Source organism: Polyergus mexicanus, unplaced genomic scaffold, assembly GCF_030449975.1.
Source record: "Polyergus mexicanus isolate NDT 795.1 unplaced genomic scaffold, iyPolMexi1.0 SCAF_1, whole genome shotgun sequence".
Taxonomy (NCBI): domain Eukaryota; kingdom Metazoa; phylum Arthropoda; class Insecta; order Hymenoptera; family Formicidae; genus Polyergus; species Polyergus mexicanus.
In genome coordinates this window covers 4,984,314-4,998,084 of record NW_027223321.1, presented here as the reverse complement: position 1 = coordinate 4,998,084, position 13,771 = coordinate 4,984,314, and the positions used below count along the sequence as shown (strand labels likewise).

At 42.3% G+C, this 13,771-nt stretch overlaps 1 protein-coding gene across 1 annotated transcript in view; it reads right to left on the bottom strand.

Moving 5' to 3' along the window:
• Positions 1-6,045: 6,045 nt before the first annotated feature.
• LOC138932911 (uncharacterized) overlaps positions 6,046-13,771 on the bottom strand; it is a 25,379-nt gene continuing 17,653 nt past the window's right edge. The window contains exons 4-6 of the mRNA XM_070295232.1: positions 8,569-8,673; positions 7,654-8,117; positions 6,046-7,455 (exon numbers count right to left, since the gene is read on the bottom strand). Of these exons, the coding sequence (XP_070151333.1) occupies positions 6,669-7,455; positions 7,654-8,117; positions 8,569-8,673 (1,356 nt within the window). The 3' untranslated portion in view covers positions 6,046-6,668. The remainder of the gene's footprint in view (positions 7,456-7,653; positions 8,118-8,568; positions 8,674-13,771) is intronic.

Sequence of the window (13,771 nt, the reverse complement as noted above, 5' to 3'; positions counted from 1 at the left end):
CGTTATTGGCCGAATTGGAAAGTCTGGGGACTTCCTGGCTCTTTGCCCTTCTACCATTACTCTCGTTTATATATCCCTCTTATTGATCGGTATAAATATACGAAGTGCAGTTTGCCTCGTCCCTTCGGGAGCCCCGGTACGTCTTGTTTCACGTTTCCGCATAATGTTACATCGATCAGCAATAATTTAATTCTAAAGCACGGGCCATTAAACCCCAGCTGAACTAACACACATTTCTATATCAAATCAAATGAGTTCTCTAAATGTAGGCCACGATTAGAAGCTCTATTGCCTGCGTGCGAGCGTCTTAAAGTCAAGGGAGGGATCTGGGATACATATCTGGGATATATATATAAAATCGATCGTATACATGTATGTAATTTATACGTAATTTTTTTTTAAATATTATACTAAATAAAATTGGCGATCTCTCTTTTTGTATACGTGCTTGTGCATGCGTGTAAAAAAAGATGGTCAATTTTATTTACGTTTAGTATGATATTTTTGGATTATATATATATATATATATACGATCGATTTTTTTTATTATTATATTCATAGACTATGTATATATAATGATAAGAGCGGATAAATCGTCCGTGGATCAAAATATCCATGTGAGACACTCGAGTGAAGTAAAAAAAAAAAAAAAAAAAAAAAAAAAATTATGCCGTAGGATATGCTAAAAAAAAAAACATTGCATTATTATGCATATATATTCACTATCGCGATATAAGCAGTTATAAAAACTTAACGCCGCGTTAGCGTAATACCGTAAATAAATAGAAACGAACCATCCGCTGTGTGTGGATAAACTTAAAGGATTTAATTCTTACGACGCTGCAATATCAGAGAGTTAATGCGAAGCGTTGCTTTCTGTCGCGATATATCACATGTATGTTTGCAGCTATATAGTATCTTTTATCAAAAAGATATCGCGACAACGACGAGGACGTATTTTTCCCCCAAACTTGAGCGGCGAACAGTGAGTGCCAATTGAATTCGAGGCCGAATTATTCTAGCGACGAAAGTTTATTTTTGCGCCGAAAGTTTAGCGTGTATCTTTCAAGTGATATAAAAAAAATAATGATCGAGATAAAAGATTAATACAATTTAACAAATCAATACACGTTAATCGGATTCCGTGTAACGCGTTGATCGGTAAAAAAAAAAAATAGCATTATGTTTTCGTTCATTTTTGTCTTTGACACGAGATCGGAGCCCATTTTAGATAATCGCATTTTGCGCAATCGACGAAGCAATATCGAGCGGACTTTGTAATCTTCCTAATGAAAAAGTGTAATGTATGTAATCTACAATATATTGTTGGCCGGGATAAAAATTTCGAGCGCGCACGCGCATTCACGTTTCATACTAATTATTTAATCGTGCATTGCATTAATAATACGATTCGGTGAGAGGTAGTGAATTGGGGACGCTTTCCTGAATCAACGTAACGAGTTACTTCCCATTCGGCTGTGTAACTAGTTTCGTGTATCGCTCGCGCAATGAAACGAGTTGCGTCGCAAAAATTACATCATCCGATTGCAACTTACGTCAAACGATACACCGTTTCCTGGAAAATGCGCATCCGTGATTAATCGGAAAAAAAATAGATGAATTAAGAGGAATTAACTGTACAATGTTACTTCTTGTAGTATAACTTTCGCGAAATGTATTTCTGCGTTGATTTACGCGAATTTTTTTCTCTTTTTCTATATAAAAACAAGGGGAAGAGTACATTTGTTACAGCGGGTTAAGAAAAAAAATAAAATAAAATAAAAAAGCACGGTAAATAAGTTTTGAAAAAATGTAGCTTAGAAAAAGTTGGCAGAAGCACATTCGGCACAATTGATTCCTCATCGCCGAATCATGAATCAAAAATTTTTGAGCATCTTTTCATTCTTTCATTTCTATAATTAAGCTTCCTGAATTTTATATTCATCACAAGCGATCGAATAAATAATCTTTTTAATTATTTATTTTTAATATATAAAGAAATAAATGTCACGATACACTCGAATATTTTTGATGCAAAATACGAAAGAATTTATTCGAAAATATCTCTACTTCTTCCCGATTAGGGAAAATTATCGTTGCATTTGTTAGAAAAATCCAAATAGAAAGACAGAAAACGCAAAATACTTTGAGTTAATCCGTAATTTCAAAGATTAAATGTTTATAACTTTGTAGAATGAATTCTCATCGATTACTCTTGAGTTTTTCTTCTTTCGTTTCCCTTCGCGGAAGACGTTAGAACACCATCTCGTGGCTTCCCTTCGGTCTTCTCAGCCGTATCGTGTAAGATTAGTCGCCTCGCGCTCCGCCGAAGCGAAGCGGAATCGAGCATGTAGGTTGGATACGTTCGCGGCGAGGTAAGGCTGGGGCAGCGTGTCACGTGGTCCGCCACGGGGTCTAAACGAGGTTAATCGGCAGACCAGCAGCGTCGGCGCAATGACGACGAGCACACGCTCTCCGTCGTTCTCCGTGACTTCTATTTTCTCTCTCTCTCTCTCTCTCTCTCTCTCTCTCTCTCGTATTTTCACTCTTTGCCCTTTGGCCCTCCTTGGCAGTCGCGTGATCCGATAATAGGAAAAAGCGCGAGTTCCTGTAGCGCTTGACGTGGTAGCGTAACCCGAAAAATTCAAATGCAATCGCGTCGAATATTCAAACTTGCGACGTGCGTGCTACGCACAACGCGCTCGCTAGTCCGCGCTGCGGTATCTGCGGTGTTAGCGCGTATTTCGAAGCGAATGGCGAGACGGATATTTTTCGAAAGAGCAACCGGCGCGACGCGACGCAAAGGGCGCGCGGATAGCGCGAAAATCACGTGCTCTCGCGCTACCGGCGAACGAGCGTAGCACGCGCTACGAATGGGAAATGGACCGGAGTTAACGCGCGCGCGCGCGCGTGTTTCTCGCGAATCATCGCGGATCGAGCAGCGAGCGAGTTGTCCTTTGAACCCCGGAGAAAGACGCGATCGCGTTTACCGGGTGAGGAGGGAGGGAAGAGCGAGGAGGAGGAAACGCCGGAGACGCGTGGAGAACGGAGAACGTTTGGAAACGCGGCGACTATCAGCGCGTGAAAAGGTCGCGTTACACAGGCGCGTGTGTAACACGCGCGACATTATCCCGCGAATCCTTAGAATTTTCGGAGCACTTACCGATCAGCGGAAATATGCTGGGCTGGTCGAGCAGCGACTTGAGACTGTTTTCGACGAGAGTGGGAGAGGAGCGGTCCTTGTCACTCATTTCACGCACTGCGCCACGAAGCCTACTTAGCGCACGCACACCTCGGGGCCTATATTGCCGCGGCACACGCGCGAGGATACACTCGATGGCACACACCGCGCACGAATAATATATAGATAGAGAAGAAGGCACGCAACGGAACGGAGTGGATCGGAGCGGTGCGGCGCGAGAGACAGGCGGACGGGACGCGAGTCGAAAGAAACGAATCGACGAACTAGGGACGACCGGAGAAACTCGAGAGATGGAGAAAAAGACAGACGGGCGGGCAGAGACAGCGGGGATACGTATACGCGTATATTTCGTCGCGATGGCACGCGCGCGACGAGTGCCGTGCTGCCGTGTCGCGTATGTTGTAGGTGCGCGCTTGGTTGTCTCCTCGCCGAGACGGACACGACGATCGAAAAATATACGACGGTACCAGTCAGCGTCGGATCGGTCTTGCGTCCGCGGAGGAGAGGCCTATCGTCCGTCGCCGAACCTCTCGCCTCGCCGTCACGTTGCTCTCCCGCACTATCTCTATCAGTGTAGATTCCCTGTACCCGCTCCTCTTGGGCGCGTTAAAATAAACGCGGAGCGCTGGCCCCGTGGCTTGGCGGTGCTCTTGAAAATCAATCTAAAAGTGGCTCGCCTCGTGGCGCGATCTCCTGGCCGACTAGCGGACCGAGTGCCGTTTTAATGCCTGCCGACGCCTGCCGCACTGATAACGAGCACCCGACCCGAGAACGCTCGCCTTGCCTGTCTCAGCGTTATCAGGCTGCGCGCGCAGCCGCGACCCCCGCTCTCTCGTCTCGCCTCGCCTCGCCCCGTCTCGCCACCCCTCGTCGTGATCCCGCATCCCGCATTAACGGGGCCGCAAGGCGACGCCGCACGCCGCATCGCGCCAGAAAGCCGACGTCGATCGGTGCCGAATTGCGTTCGATCGCTTGCTCTCGACGAGATTTTGCTCCCCCTTTACCGTCTCGATCCTTATCGTCCGCCTTTTGTGCAATATTTGTCAAATAATCGACGCCGGAGGACGCGATTAGATATTTTCGTATATATTATATCGAAGGAAGTTTTTTTTTTATTTTTTGTATAACCAATGATGGAGCGTGTTGTGTGTGACATCGGAAAGCAGGAGGCTTCAATGTGTTGCGTAGGCATATTCGAGATACGTGTGTCGGTATAATTTTTGTGACCGCCTCCGATAAAAAGTGGACCTTTACGAGTGCGCGTTTGCGGATATTGGGGTCATCTGTGGTTATTCGATATAGATTCCGTTCCAAACGGCGCACAACATTAAAGAGAGATGATTCGATTCTTATACTTGTTCGATCAAATTATTCTGCGATTTTATTTATATTCTACTTTACCGTGGCATGAAAGATTGAACAAATTTAATTAAATTTTGTCGAAAGTTCTTCTCTTTTAATATCATCCATTTAACGAATGTTCAACAACGATTAAATTTCTTTAATTATGTTATCATCTTATTGATCTAATAATGTGATATTAAAAAATCTTAGATATAACGATCTATTTCATGAAAGCTCAAATTCCTTATTTATAGATCATCTCTATTCTTACCTAAATCAGATCTATTTTATAGTTAATATATTTAATTATATATGTTTAGATATCGATCCATGGCATCTCAGTTATTTGGAAAGAAAAACACTTTTGTATATCTTATTGACTTATCTCGATAAGAGCTATCATTTTACGTAAATTAAAATCACTTGACGCGCGTTAAATCTTCATAGATAAGATAACTGAAGCTCCTATCGAACGATAAATGTGTTCGGATACACGCGTGCATGTCTGGTTGCCATCTGCAGCTTTCCATTTCCCTACTAGATGTCTGTAGCGCACAGTTTCTCTCGTATAAAGGTATAATAGATTTTCCCCAGGCCATTATTTTATTAAAAACAGATATATGTATAATTTAAAGGGAATCACATGTCGCGTCAGTAATCGATTTTCGTGGGGGGAGGAAAAAAAAAGTAAGATAAGGAAAATGCAACAGAATCAAGACGCAATAGTACGATATTCAGCTGTTTTATATAATTACGAATGATAATGTGACAAATTACGAACGATGAGAAATATACAGAGAACAGCATTACAAATTCTAGAACTATGATGGTCTCAGATCACGCGTGATTTTATTATATAAAATGATACGTTGCCTATGATATGCCTCTCGTGAATTACGGTACAGTACGCAGCCTTACATAGTAAACACAGAGAGAGAGAGAGAGAGAGAGGGAGAGAGAGAGAGAGAGAGAGAGAGAGAGAAGTTGTGAGAATTATAGTTTAACTTATTAATTTCATAGACGTCGTCAAAAATTGAATGTCGTGAAATGAATTCAACCATTATTATTACAATTATTATTACAATTGTCGTATGTGAAGAAATGATTGATTTCGATAGTTAAGTAACATAGCTGTGGGTAAATTAAAAATATCTTATCATAGTATATCTTAATACGCACAAGAGATGGAAAGATGAAATAACGGGGAGAGACAGATAATGCAAGATATAAGTTTTTGTAAAAAAAAGAAAATTTCTGGCAGTTTATCGATTAAAATAGAAAAGATTCTCTTTTGCGCGTGTATTTTTCTCGCATTCTCTTCTAAATCTAAATTGTGTTATATACACGCGTTTAATAAATCAAGTCATATTAACTTAAACTATATTTTGCGAAGTACAGTATTATAAATTATTAAAGTTACTTTCTCGTTACTTTTGAAAATTAGATGAAATCAACACATGCGAATCAAATAACGATTTAATTTATTAAATAATGACTAATTAAACGATCAATAGATGAACGATCGTCATTCGCAGAACGTACTTAACAGGCTTTCAAAATCGCCTTTAAATTTTTAAACAAACGAAACTACAGTGTACGAAGTCATCGATAGATAGGTAAAGTTTCATTGATACTGATATGCGCGGAATTTACGAAACTACGAGAGATATGGCTGATTACAAAATATGAAAAGTATTCTTCTTTTCTATACTTATAGAATGGCCCCCGCACATTATCTACGAAATTCGATTACGCAGACATAGTGTATAAATTCTTGATTTTCCACCATTAATTAATACTTTGAGCATCGGTATCGTTCCGATGAAATATACGTTTCGTGTATTTTCGATTCATTTTTTTCTACCAACGAATCGCAGCTACTATGATTCTATTTCATATCTTATTAACATAAGAGAAGAGCACGACTGCGAGTAGGAAGTATTTACAATCTTATTGCTTATACTTGAATATTCCCTATCGATCTATCTAAATATTATTCCTGAAAATCGATCATGTAAGTCTGGCTCGTTATTTCGAGCGAATCTATTCTGCGGAATTCCGCGGAGACCATGACGATCGTATGCGGTGGGATGGTATTCGGCGTGATCATATTCCGCAGGATTCAAACCCAGCAGACGCTGACGGATTCGGTAGCGGTTTGTGGCGTCCCGCCGAAGCTCGCTCGATGCTGCTTGAGGAGCGCTTGGATTTCAGCCGGTGTGGAGGACCACCGTCGGTGTCTGGCCTTGTCGAGAGGCACTTCCGGCAAGCCTATCTCCGTGTGGCAGCCCTTGACGGGCGTAATCGGCGCGGCAGCCGAAGGCGGCAGACCGACCTCCTGAAAGGAGCTGCTGATCGAGAAGAATCCGCTCTCGCCCTCGGCGCTGCTTACCGGACTGCTGGCCGGCTTTACCTTAGTCTTGCCAGGATTAGCATTGCCCTGATTAGATCCCTTCTTCTCTAGCCGCTTCGCAGTTCGAGTGAGAGTCGAGGTTGGTGTGCTATTTGACGTAATTCCGTTGGACAGTGTGATAAGCGCGACGGTGTCCTCCTCCTCGGTCGTTTTACTGCTACTCGAGTTCCAGGAGGCGGTGTCGGGTGATCTTCTCACGCCCGGTACGAAGGATCGAGTGAACTCGATGACGGACGGTTTGATAAGGTTTGTCGATCCGCCGTCGTCCTGCTGACCGCTGCTGATCGATTCGTTTCCATGTCCGCTGCCGGGAATATAAGTAGCCTCTTGCAGCATCGTCGAATTGGCAAAGTTACCGCTTGGTAGGGATAGAGACGTGTCGCGATGACGATGGTCCATTGTCGGGGACGGGCAGGATCCGTTGTCCTCGATCGGCATCACTCTCGCGAGATCGGGCTCTCGCATCGCCAACAAGGATTCGACGGTTCTCAGTAACCTATGCGAAGACATATATTTTTCACATTTTATACATTAATATTGATATTGTTTTAATAAAAAAAAAAAAAAAAATACCGATATCAATAAACTAATAATTTAAATATTTAATAATGAAAACGACAAACGATAAATTAATGATTTGATCTACGAAGAACGCGGGATTCTTTTGAAATCTTTCATAATCTTTCATGCGCACCTAAACGCCTCTTGAGACAGCTTCTCCGGTGGTATCTCGTCCGGATTCATTTCCGTCTGCTTGGGTTCGCGATAAACGACATTATCGGGAACGGGGTCGTTCGTCTTGTTGAGATCCTGCGGTGGCTTGGCACGTGGCGATGTGCAGTGCACCGGGTCGTTCCTTCGCAGAACCGACCAGGTGAACTCGCGGAAGCAGACAGCGCTCGGTGAGCTGATCTGCGTGACAGATTTGGCGCGTGTGAACGGCGAGGACGTCGACGAGGAGGACGACGGCGTCGCGGTACTGCGGTTCGGCGACGGATCCGCGTGCACCACTGCGTGCACGCTGCGACTACGCGGCACGCGTCTCTTGTCCTTGGTATTTTCCTTGGAGTGAAGGATCTCCAGGCTCCTGTGAACTCGACCCAAGAAATGGGCGACCTGCTCCATCGTAGAACGATACATTTGTCTGTTCGACTCGACCTGCGAACAAACGAAAGCGTCAACGTTCACTTTATTATATCAGTCCATTAATATCAATCGAGGAATAATTTAATTTTAGATTACAGATAAGTGCTGATAAAAATGATCTTTAATCAGAAATAAGAAAAAATGAAAGAGAAAGAAAAAATGCAGCAAAGATCATAGACCGATAGGACAGTTTTAAAGTTTATATCGGAAATGATCGCGAGGCTAAATCGCGAAATGCGTGCGCGTAAGTTCATTCATAAAGCGATAATGAAATAATAGGAAAAATATCGGCTCGATAAAAATCGCGCGGAGATTATGGAGGGAAAAGGGTAGTCGATCGGTTGTTACGTGACGCGATATCGCATAACCGGAGCGAGGTAAACCGGTTGTGATCATCTTATCGGTCGCTTCTTCTTCTTCTTCTTCTTCTGAAGATTTTCAAACTCCTCGCACGATTACGAACCTGTTTGACCTGCCATTGGAGCGTGTCGACTCGCGCTTGAAGAAAGACGTTTTGCAGGAAGGCGCTCTGCAACCTCCGGTTTTCCTTTTTCAGCAACTGGCATTGCTGCAACGAGAAAGAAAAAGATTTGTGTTATTTACACATTCTCGAATCGGATTCGTAGATATTTTAGGTTTTCTATCAATTAAAAGAAGAAAATAAATTATAGAGAATTTTCCAACTTTTTTTTGGCGGAAATACTTTTCTGGGGAATTTTTCAATGTTGCATTTTTAGAAAGAAAATACATTCAGCAGTCAGAGGAAGAAAATTCGCAATAAATTTCCGCAGCGATTTTCTTTTTTTTTTAAATTTTTGTTTTTTATTTATTAATTTTTTTTTCCCCCTCCTTTATTTTGTGTCACGCATAACTAAATTCGCGGAACGGATTTTATAGACCCATTAAACGTTGTCAAGCATTTCATTTTACTTTACTATTATACAATAGTAAGAACTCGCTCGTTTCTGCGCTAATAATGACCTGCTTGAGGAATAAATGTAGAGAAATGAAGGATTTTTGAGGGAGAAAAAGGTATAGAGATAAGAGACCCGGACAATTTGTAGAGCTACTTTTCCGAAATTATGGTTCTTAAGAGAATGCTTCGATGACATGTCCACGTGCGTCGCGCGAAGAACGAGACACCGGATGGATGCGAACGAGGTACAAAACGCAGAAAACGCACAAGCGTCGATAGCTTCCCGCGATTAATCACGGGACGTTGCTGGCGTGTGAGCGTGTTATTACGAATTTTACGCTATTCCGCTCATTGCGAAGAGTACTTATGTCGATTAATAACACGTCCGATGTTTTAATGGCGGCGTTTTTAAATAATACTCTACGTTAAACGAGCTATATAATGGGATCTTTGAGATAACCCATCGCGCGTCGATTAATTAATTATATTCAATCGTAATCGGCATAGACCTACAAACCTCCTTCTACTAACTTTCCTGTGCGTGTGTATGTTTTATATATATATATATATATTCGCGCGATTTTCTACTGTCTCCTTTTGTTTGACACTGTGCAAATTTTTAAACAAGATTGAGATTTAAAAAAAACATTTTTTTTTATATGATTGAATTTTTTTCAATATATCCATACATCAATTTTAACCTATTAATTTTTCCACATAAGTCTTGTTACTTATTATTCATTATTTTATAATTATTATATCGTAATCTAATTTACAGAAATAATACTGCCTCTTCGTGATAAAATTCATCATAATTTTACATGTTGATTCGCAAAGTCATCCGACATTTGCGAGAATGGAGAATTCCTATTTAAACAATATTTCGTATCAAGCGCTATAATTAATAAACCGATTTTTGTCGTTAAGATATCATTGCGCTAATTAATTATCTTTTATAAGCGATTAATTATTCTCCTGTAGCACATGACTCTTGGTCAAGGATCGCCAAACTAGCGACAAAAATAACGATGGCAAAAGGATAAAATTCACGCGAAAGGAGCAGCGGCGGCTATTAATATCCGACGAAGCGGCGATTCATTACCTTCGCCGCATAGATTATTATGCAACCTTAACCGAGAGAGACTGGATATTCTCCATCCTGGCGTGGGATATTGGCCGGCGAATAATGTTGTCGAGTTTCCAAGAGAACCATGGCGAGCGATCGATAAATCAGAAGCATGGTATTGAGAAAAGGTCACGAAGAGAGGAAGTCGGAGCTGATAGTTACGATTTTAAATGAACACGCTTCATTTTCCACATTTTCCACGTGCGTCTAAACGAAATTATATCCCGTCTCACTTGACGCCGCGAAAAAATTCCGCTCTTAATCCCCGGGATCCTATCATTTCATCCCTCGCATTTTTCCACGCTTAATCGATATACATCGTGCACGGCAGTTGTTGGCCGCGCGCAATGAGATACCGTGCGATAGCGGATCCAGCGGAATCTATCGATTCCGCATCTCTCACAGAATTTAATGAAACCGCCGGCTAAAGTCCAATAGGACGAAGGCAATTTTCTATCTAATTTCGATAGCTATCGCGGCACCGCGGCCGAGCATCGGGGTGGATCGTTGTAATTATTAACGGATGGCTACGGCCGTCCTTCGAGGATAGCTCGTTACAAGGATCGCCATTGATTACATCCTGGAATGTTCGCTTTGGAATCGCTCGCGATAATGCTGCGCCGCCTTGACACACGGTACTATCTCTCCCGGTATTTCTAATCAATCCAACGAAAAGTCTGACAATCCGAATTTTGAAAATTTCACAATGAGAAGAGGAACGATGAATGGAAAAATTTTGGCGTAGCTTTATATAATTCATCGCTAATCGTCTTAAATTTCGGCTCTACCGCGTGCGAGTGGATAAAACGCCCTCCACCAGAATGCGCGCCGCGTGCGTAAAAACAAACTTTCGTACGAGATTCGCACGCGGCATCGCTGAAACGAGTGGAAACGAAGGTATAGTGAATAATTCAGGCAGTGACCGTAGCGAGTGACGTCACGATAGAGTATTCAGCCGGTGGACTGTTCAGGCTGAGCGACCATGCGTGACCCCATCCGCTCGGCCGCCGTCGATGAAAATTTCAGCTTTCCGTAAATATACCCTCACGTATTCCCGTCGACAAGAAACGGCGGAGGAAACATCGATTAAGGGGAAAAAATTTAGGCAAGCCGTGTACTTTCGCGCTTATTACGAAACAATGAGATTTTTTTTATCTAAATTTGAATCGCGCTCCTCGGTCGCACTGATGTTTGAGTTTGAGAACAGATTTTCGTTGAAGTTTATCTTTATCTGTGTTATATTTGTGCCGTAACAACGTTTAGTTTTCACAACGTTTAATCTTTTTTATTTACAAAGGAGAGGTCATGTAGCGACGCACTCTTGTCGCGAAAATCTGATCTAGACGCGAGATTCTCTCTCGTGGACGTACGAACGTGTCTTTCGACATCTTTCATCCTGGCCTCGTTATCAGTCGGAGGCCATCACCGGATGGATCTCGCAACAAACACCGTCTTTTCCCCGCTATTGTATGGAAATGCTAGGAGGAGGTCTCTCTCGCCATGTGTTCCTCGCGCGGAGTCTACCCGCTTGCAATTACAAAGGACGACCGAATACAAGTCGAAATACGACAGTAATTAGCGACGACATCGTGTCCGCGCCATTGTTTCGATATTCGCATCGTTCCCTAAATAGTTCAACGTCAATGTCAACCGTTTGTCGGGCTCGATCGAAAACTTTGACATTGAAGATTTTATCTTCCTCGCACTTCCGCTCTCTTTTATTCGTCATCTCTAATAACTTTTTGAAAGAAGTTTTTATATTGAGTCTGTTGCCTCTACACAAACCATTTAATTAATTAATATCTCCTTATACATCTCTCTCTTACGCTCTTCAAGTTTATTAGATTTAATTAAGCCTTAATTAAAATGAACGTAATTGCAACTCCATACCTCGTTCCTCGAATCCGTCCTTTTTTCGCTTTCGGATAAAACGATCGTTCGAATTGCATCGCTCCTTTCACTTATTACCGAGAGCAGCGGATGCCTTCGCGACCCACGCGCGAAACGCGAACGCATTCGTCGAGGTCATGCAAATCAGAATCGCCGATTTTTCGAACGGCCGTTCGAAAAATTTATCCGAATTGCCCAACGCGTGAGAATCGCGCTTACTAATCCATTGGGCACTCGTCATTAATATTTCAAGTTTCACATTACGTTGGAGGATCCTTCACACGCGGAAGGATATGCACACAGAAAGTGGTGCGGAATATTTATCAAGCGCGTTGGCGTAGATATTCATTCCCGATCGCACGAAGATTAATTTGTTATTTATACGCTGCACACACGCACATATACACACACACACACACACACACACATTTACGGGAAGTATATTTCTTATATTTCTCGGAAATTTATTATTTAGAAAAAAATATGCTGCAACGTATGAGCGATTTTTCGCTTTTCTTAATTTCCGTTTGTATTCTCGGATGCTTAGCATTCTTGCAGGAATACGTGGGGAAGAAATTGATGAAGTTTGGCGACCTCGCCGAGATTACTCATTAAATGCATTACACATAAAATCACACAAGGTTCAGCGCGCGAGTACGACGGTAGTGGCTTCGCGGATTAATTCTTAATTTCGTACGGCCGTTATTGGAATTGGAGTGAAATTGCACGAAGGCCTCGTAAATATATATCCTCCTCCTTCCATCTTCTGTAGAAGCCAGAAGGCGTTGAATGCATCATTCGGTTCGCATTCGGCATCGTGCTCCGAAAGGAGCTTAATTCTTTAAGCGTCAGCTTGTAAAAAAGTCTTTATCCCAGCTCGCGAAGGACGACGAGTCTTGAGAGAAGCAGGAAAGGAAGAGAGAGAGGGAGAGGAAGGTAAATCTCGCACGAAGCATCCTTCGAGATTAACTCGTGCACACGTGGACTCGTTCGCGCCATCGTAAATATTCCAGCTACGATCTGTTCTGGACGATAGGTGTAAGACTGCAGCACCGCACGCTGGCACTCGACGATTTGCCTTTAACGATCTATCTCGATCCGTTATCCATTAATTCATTCATTTTGCGGAGCTTCGATAGTCGAGGGCTTATAGGCACCGTCTCGCATTTATATATACTCGACCGCGGAAGAGATAGAGAGAAAGAGAGGATCGCGAAAGCATTACTCTTACATTTAATAACGTTGTTGATTCTTATTGAAGGCGGGATTAATATTAAACACATATTATTTATAGATTAATCGGGAGAATTTATTGGTAACTTAATTAAACGTAACAATTACGTTGTGTCAATTATATGGTCGAGAGATATCGCGTTACGATAGAGCCGGAGGAAGTCGTGTTCAATTACAATCGATAAGATATTACAATAAAAAGATGTGGTTTAACCTATAATCTTCATAAAAATAGGTGCTCTATACGTAGTCAATAATCTCGAAAACAACGCTAGAAAAAAAAAAAGCGAAAGAGAATGAGACGAGACTAATGAGAAAAAAACTTTGGTACCGTACGAAACGGTTTTCAAACAACACTAACAATAAGAGAACGAGTTCGCAGCGACGACCGGCAGTCGTTAACCCGCGAAGAGCTTGACGTAGGAGGGTCTGAATGGGAATTTACAAATAATAACAGATTGCGCGCGAGATAAAGATTGTACAGAGACAATCGCGCGATTA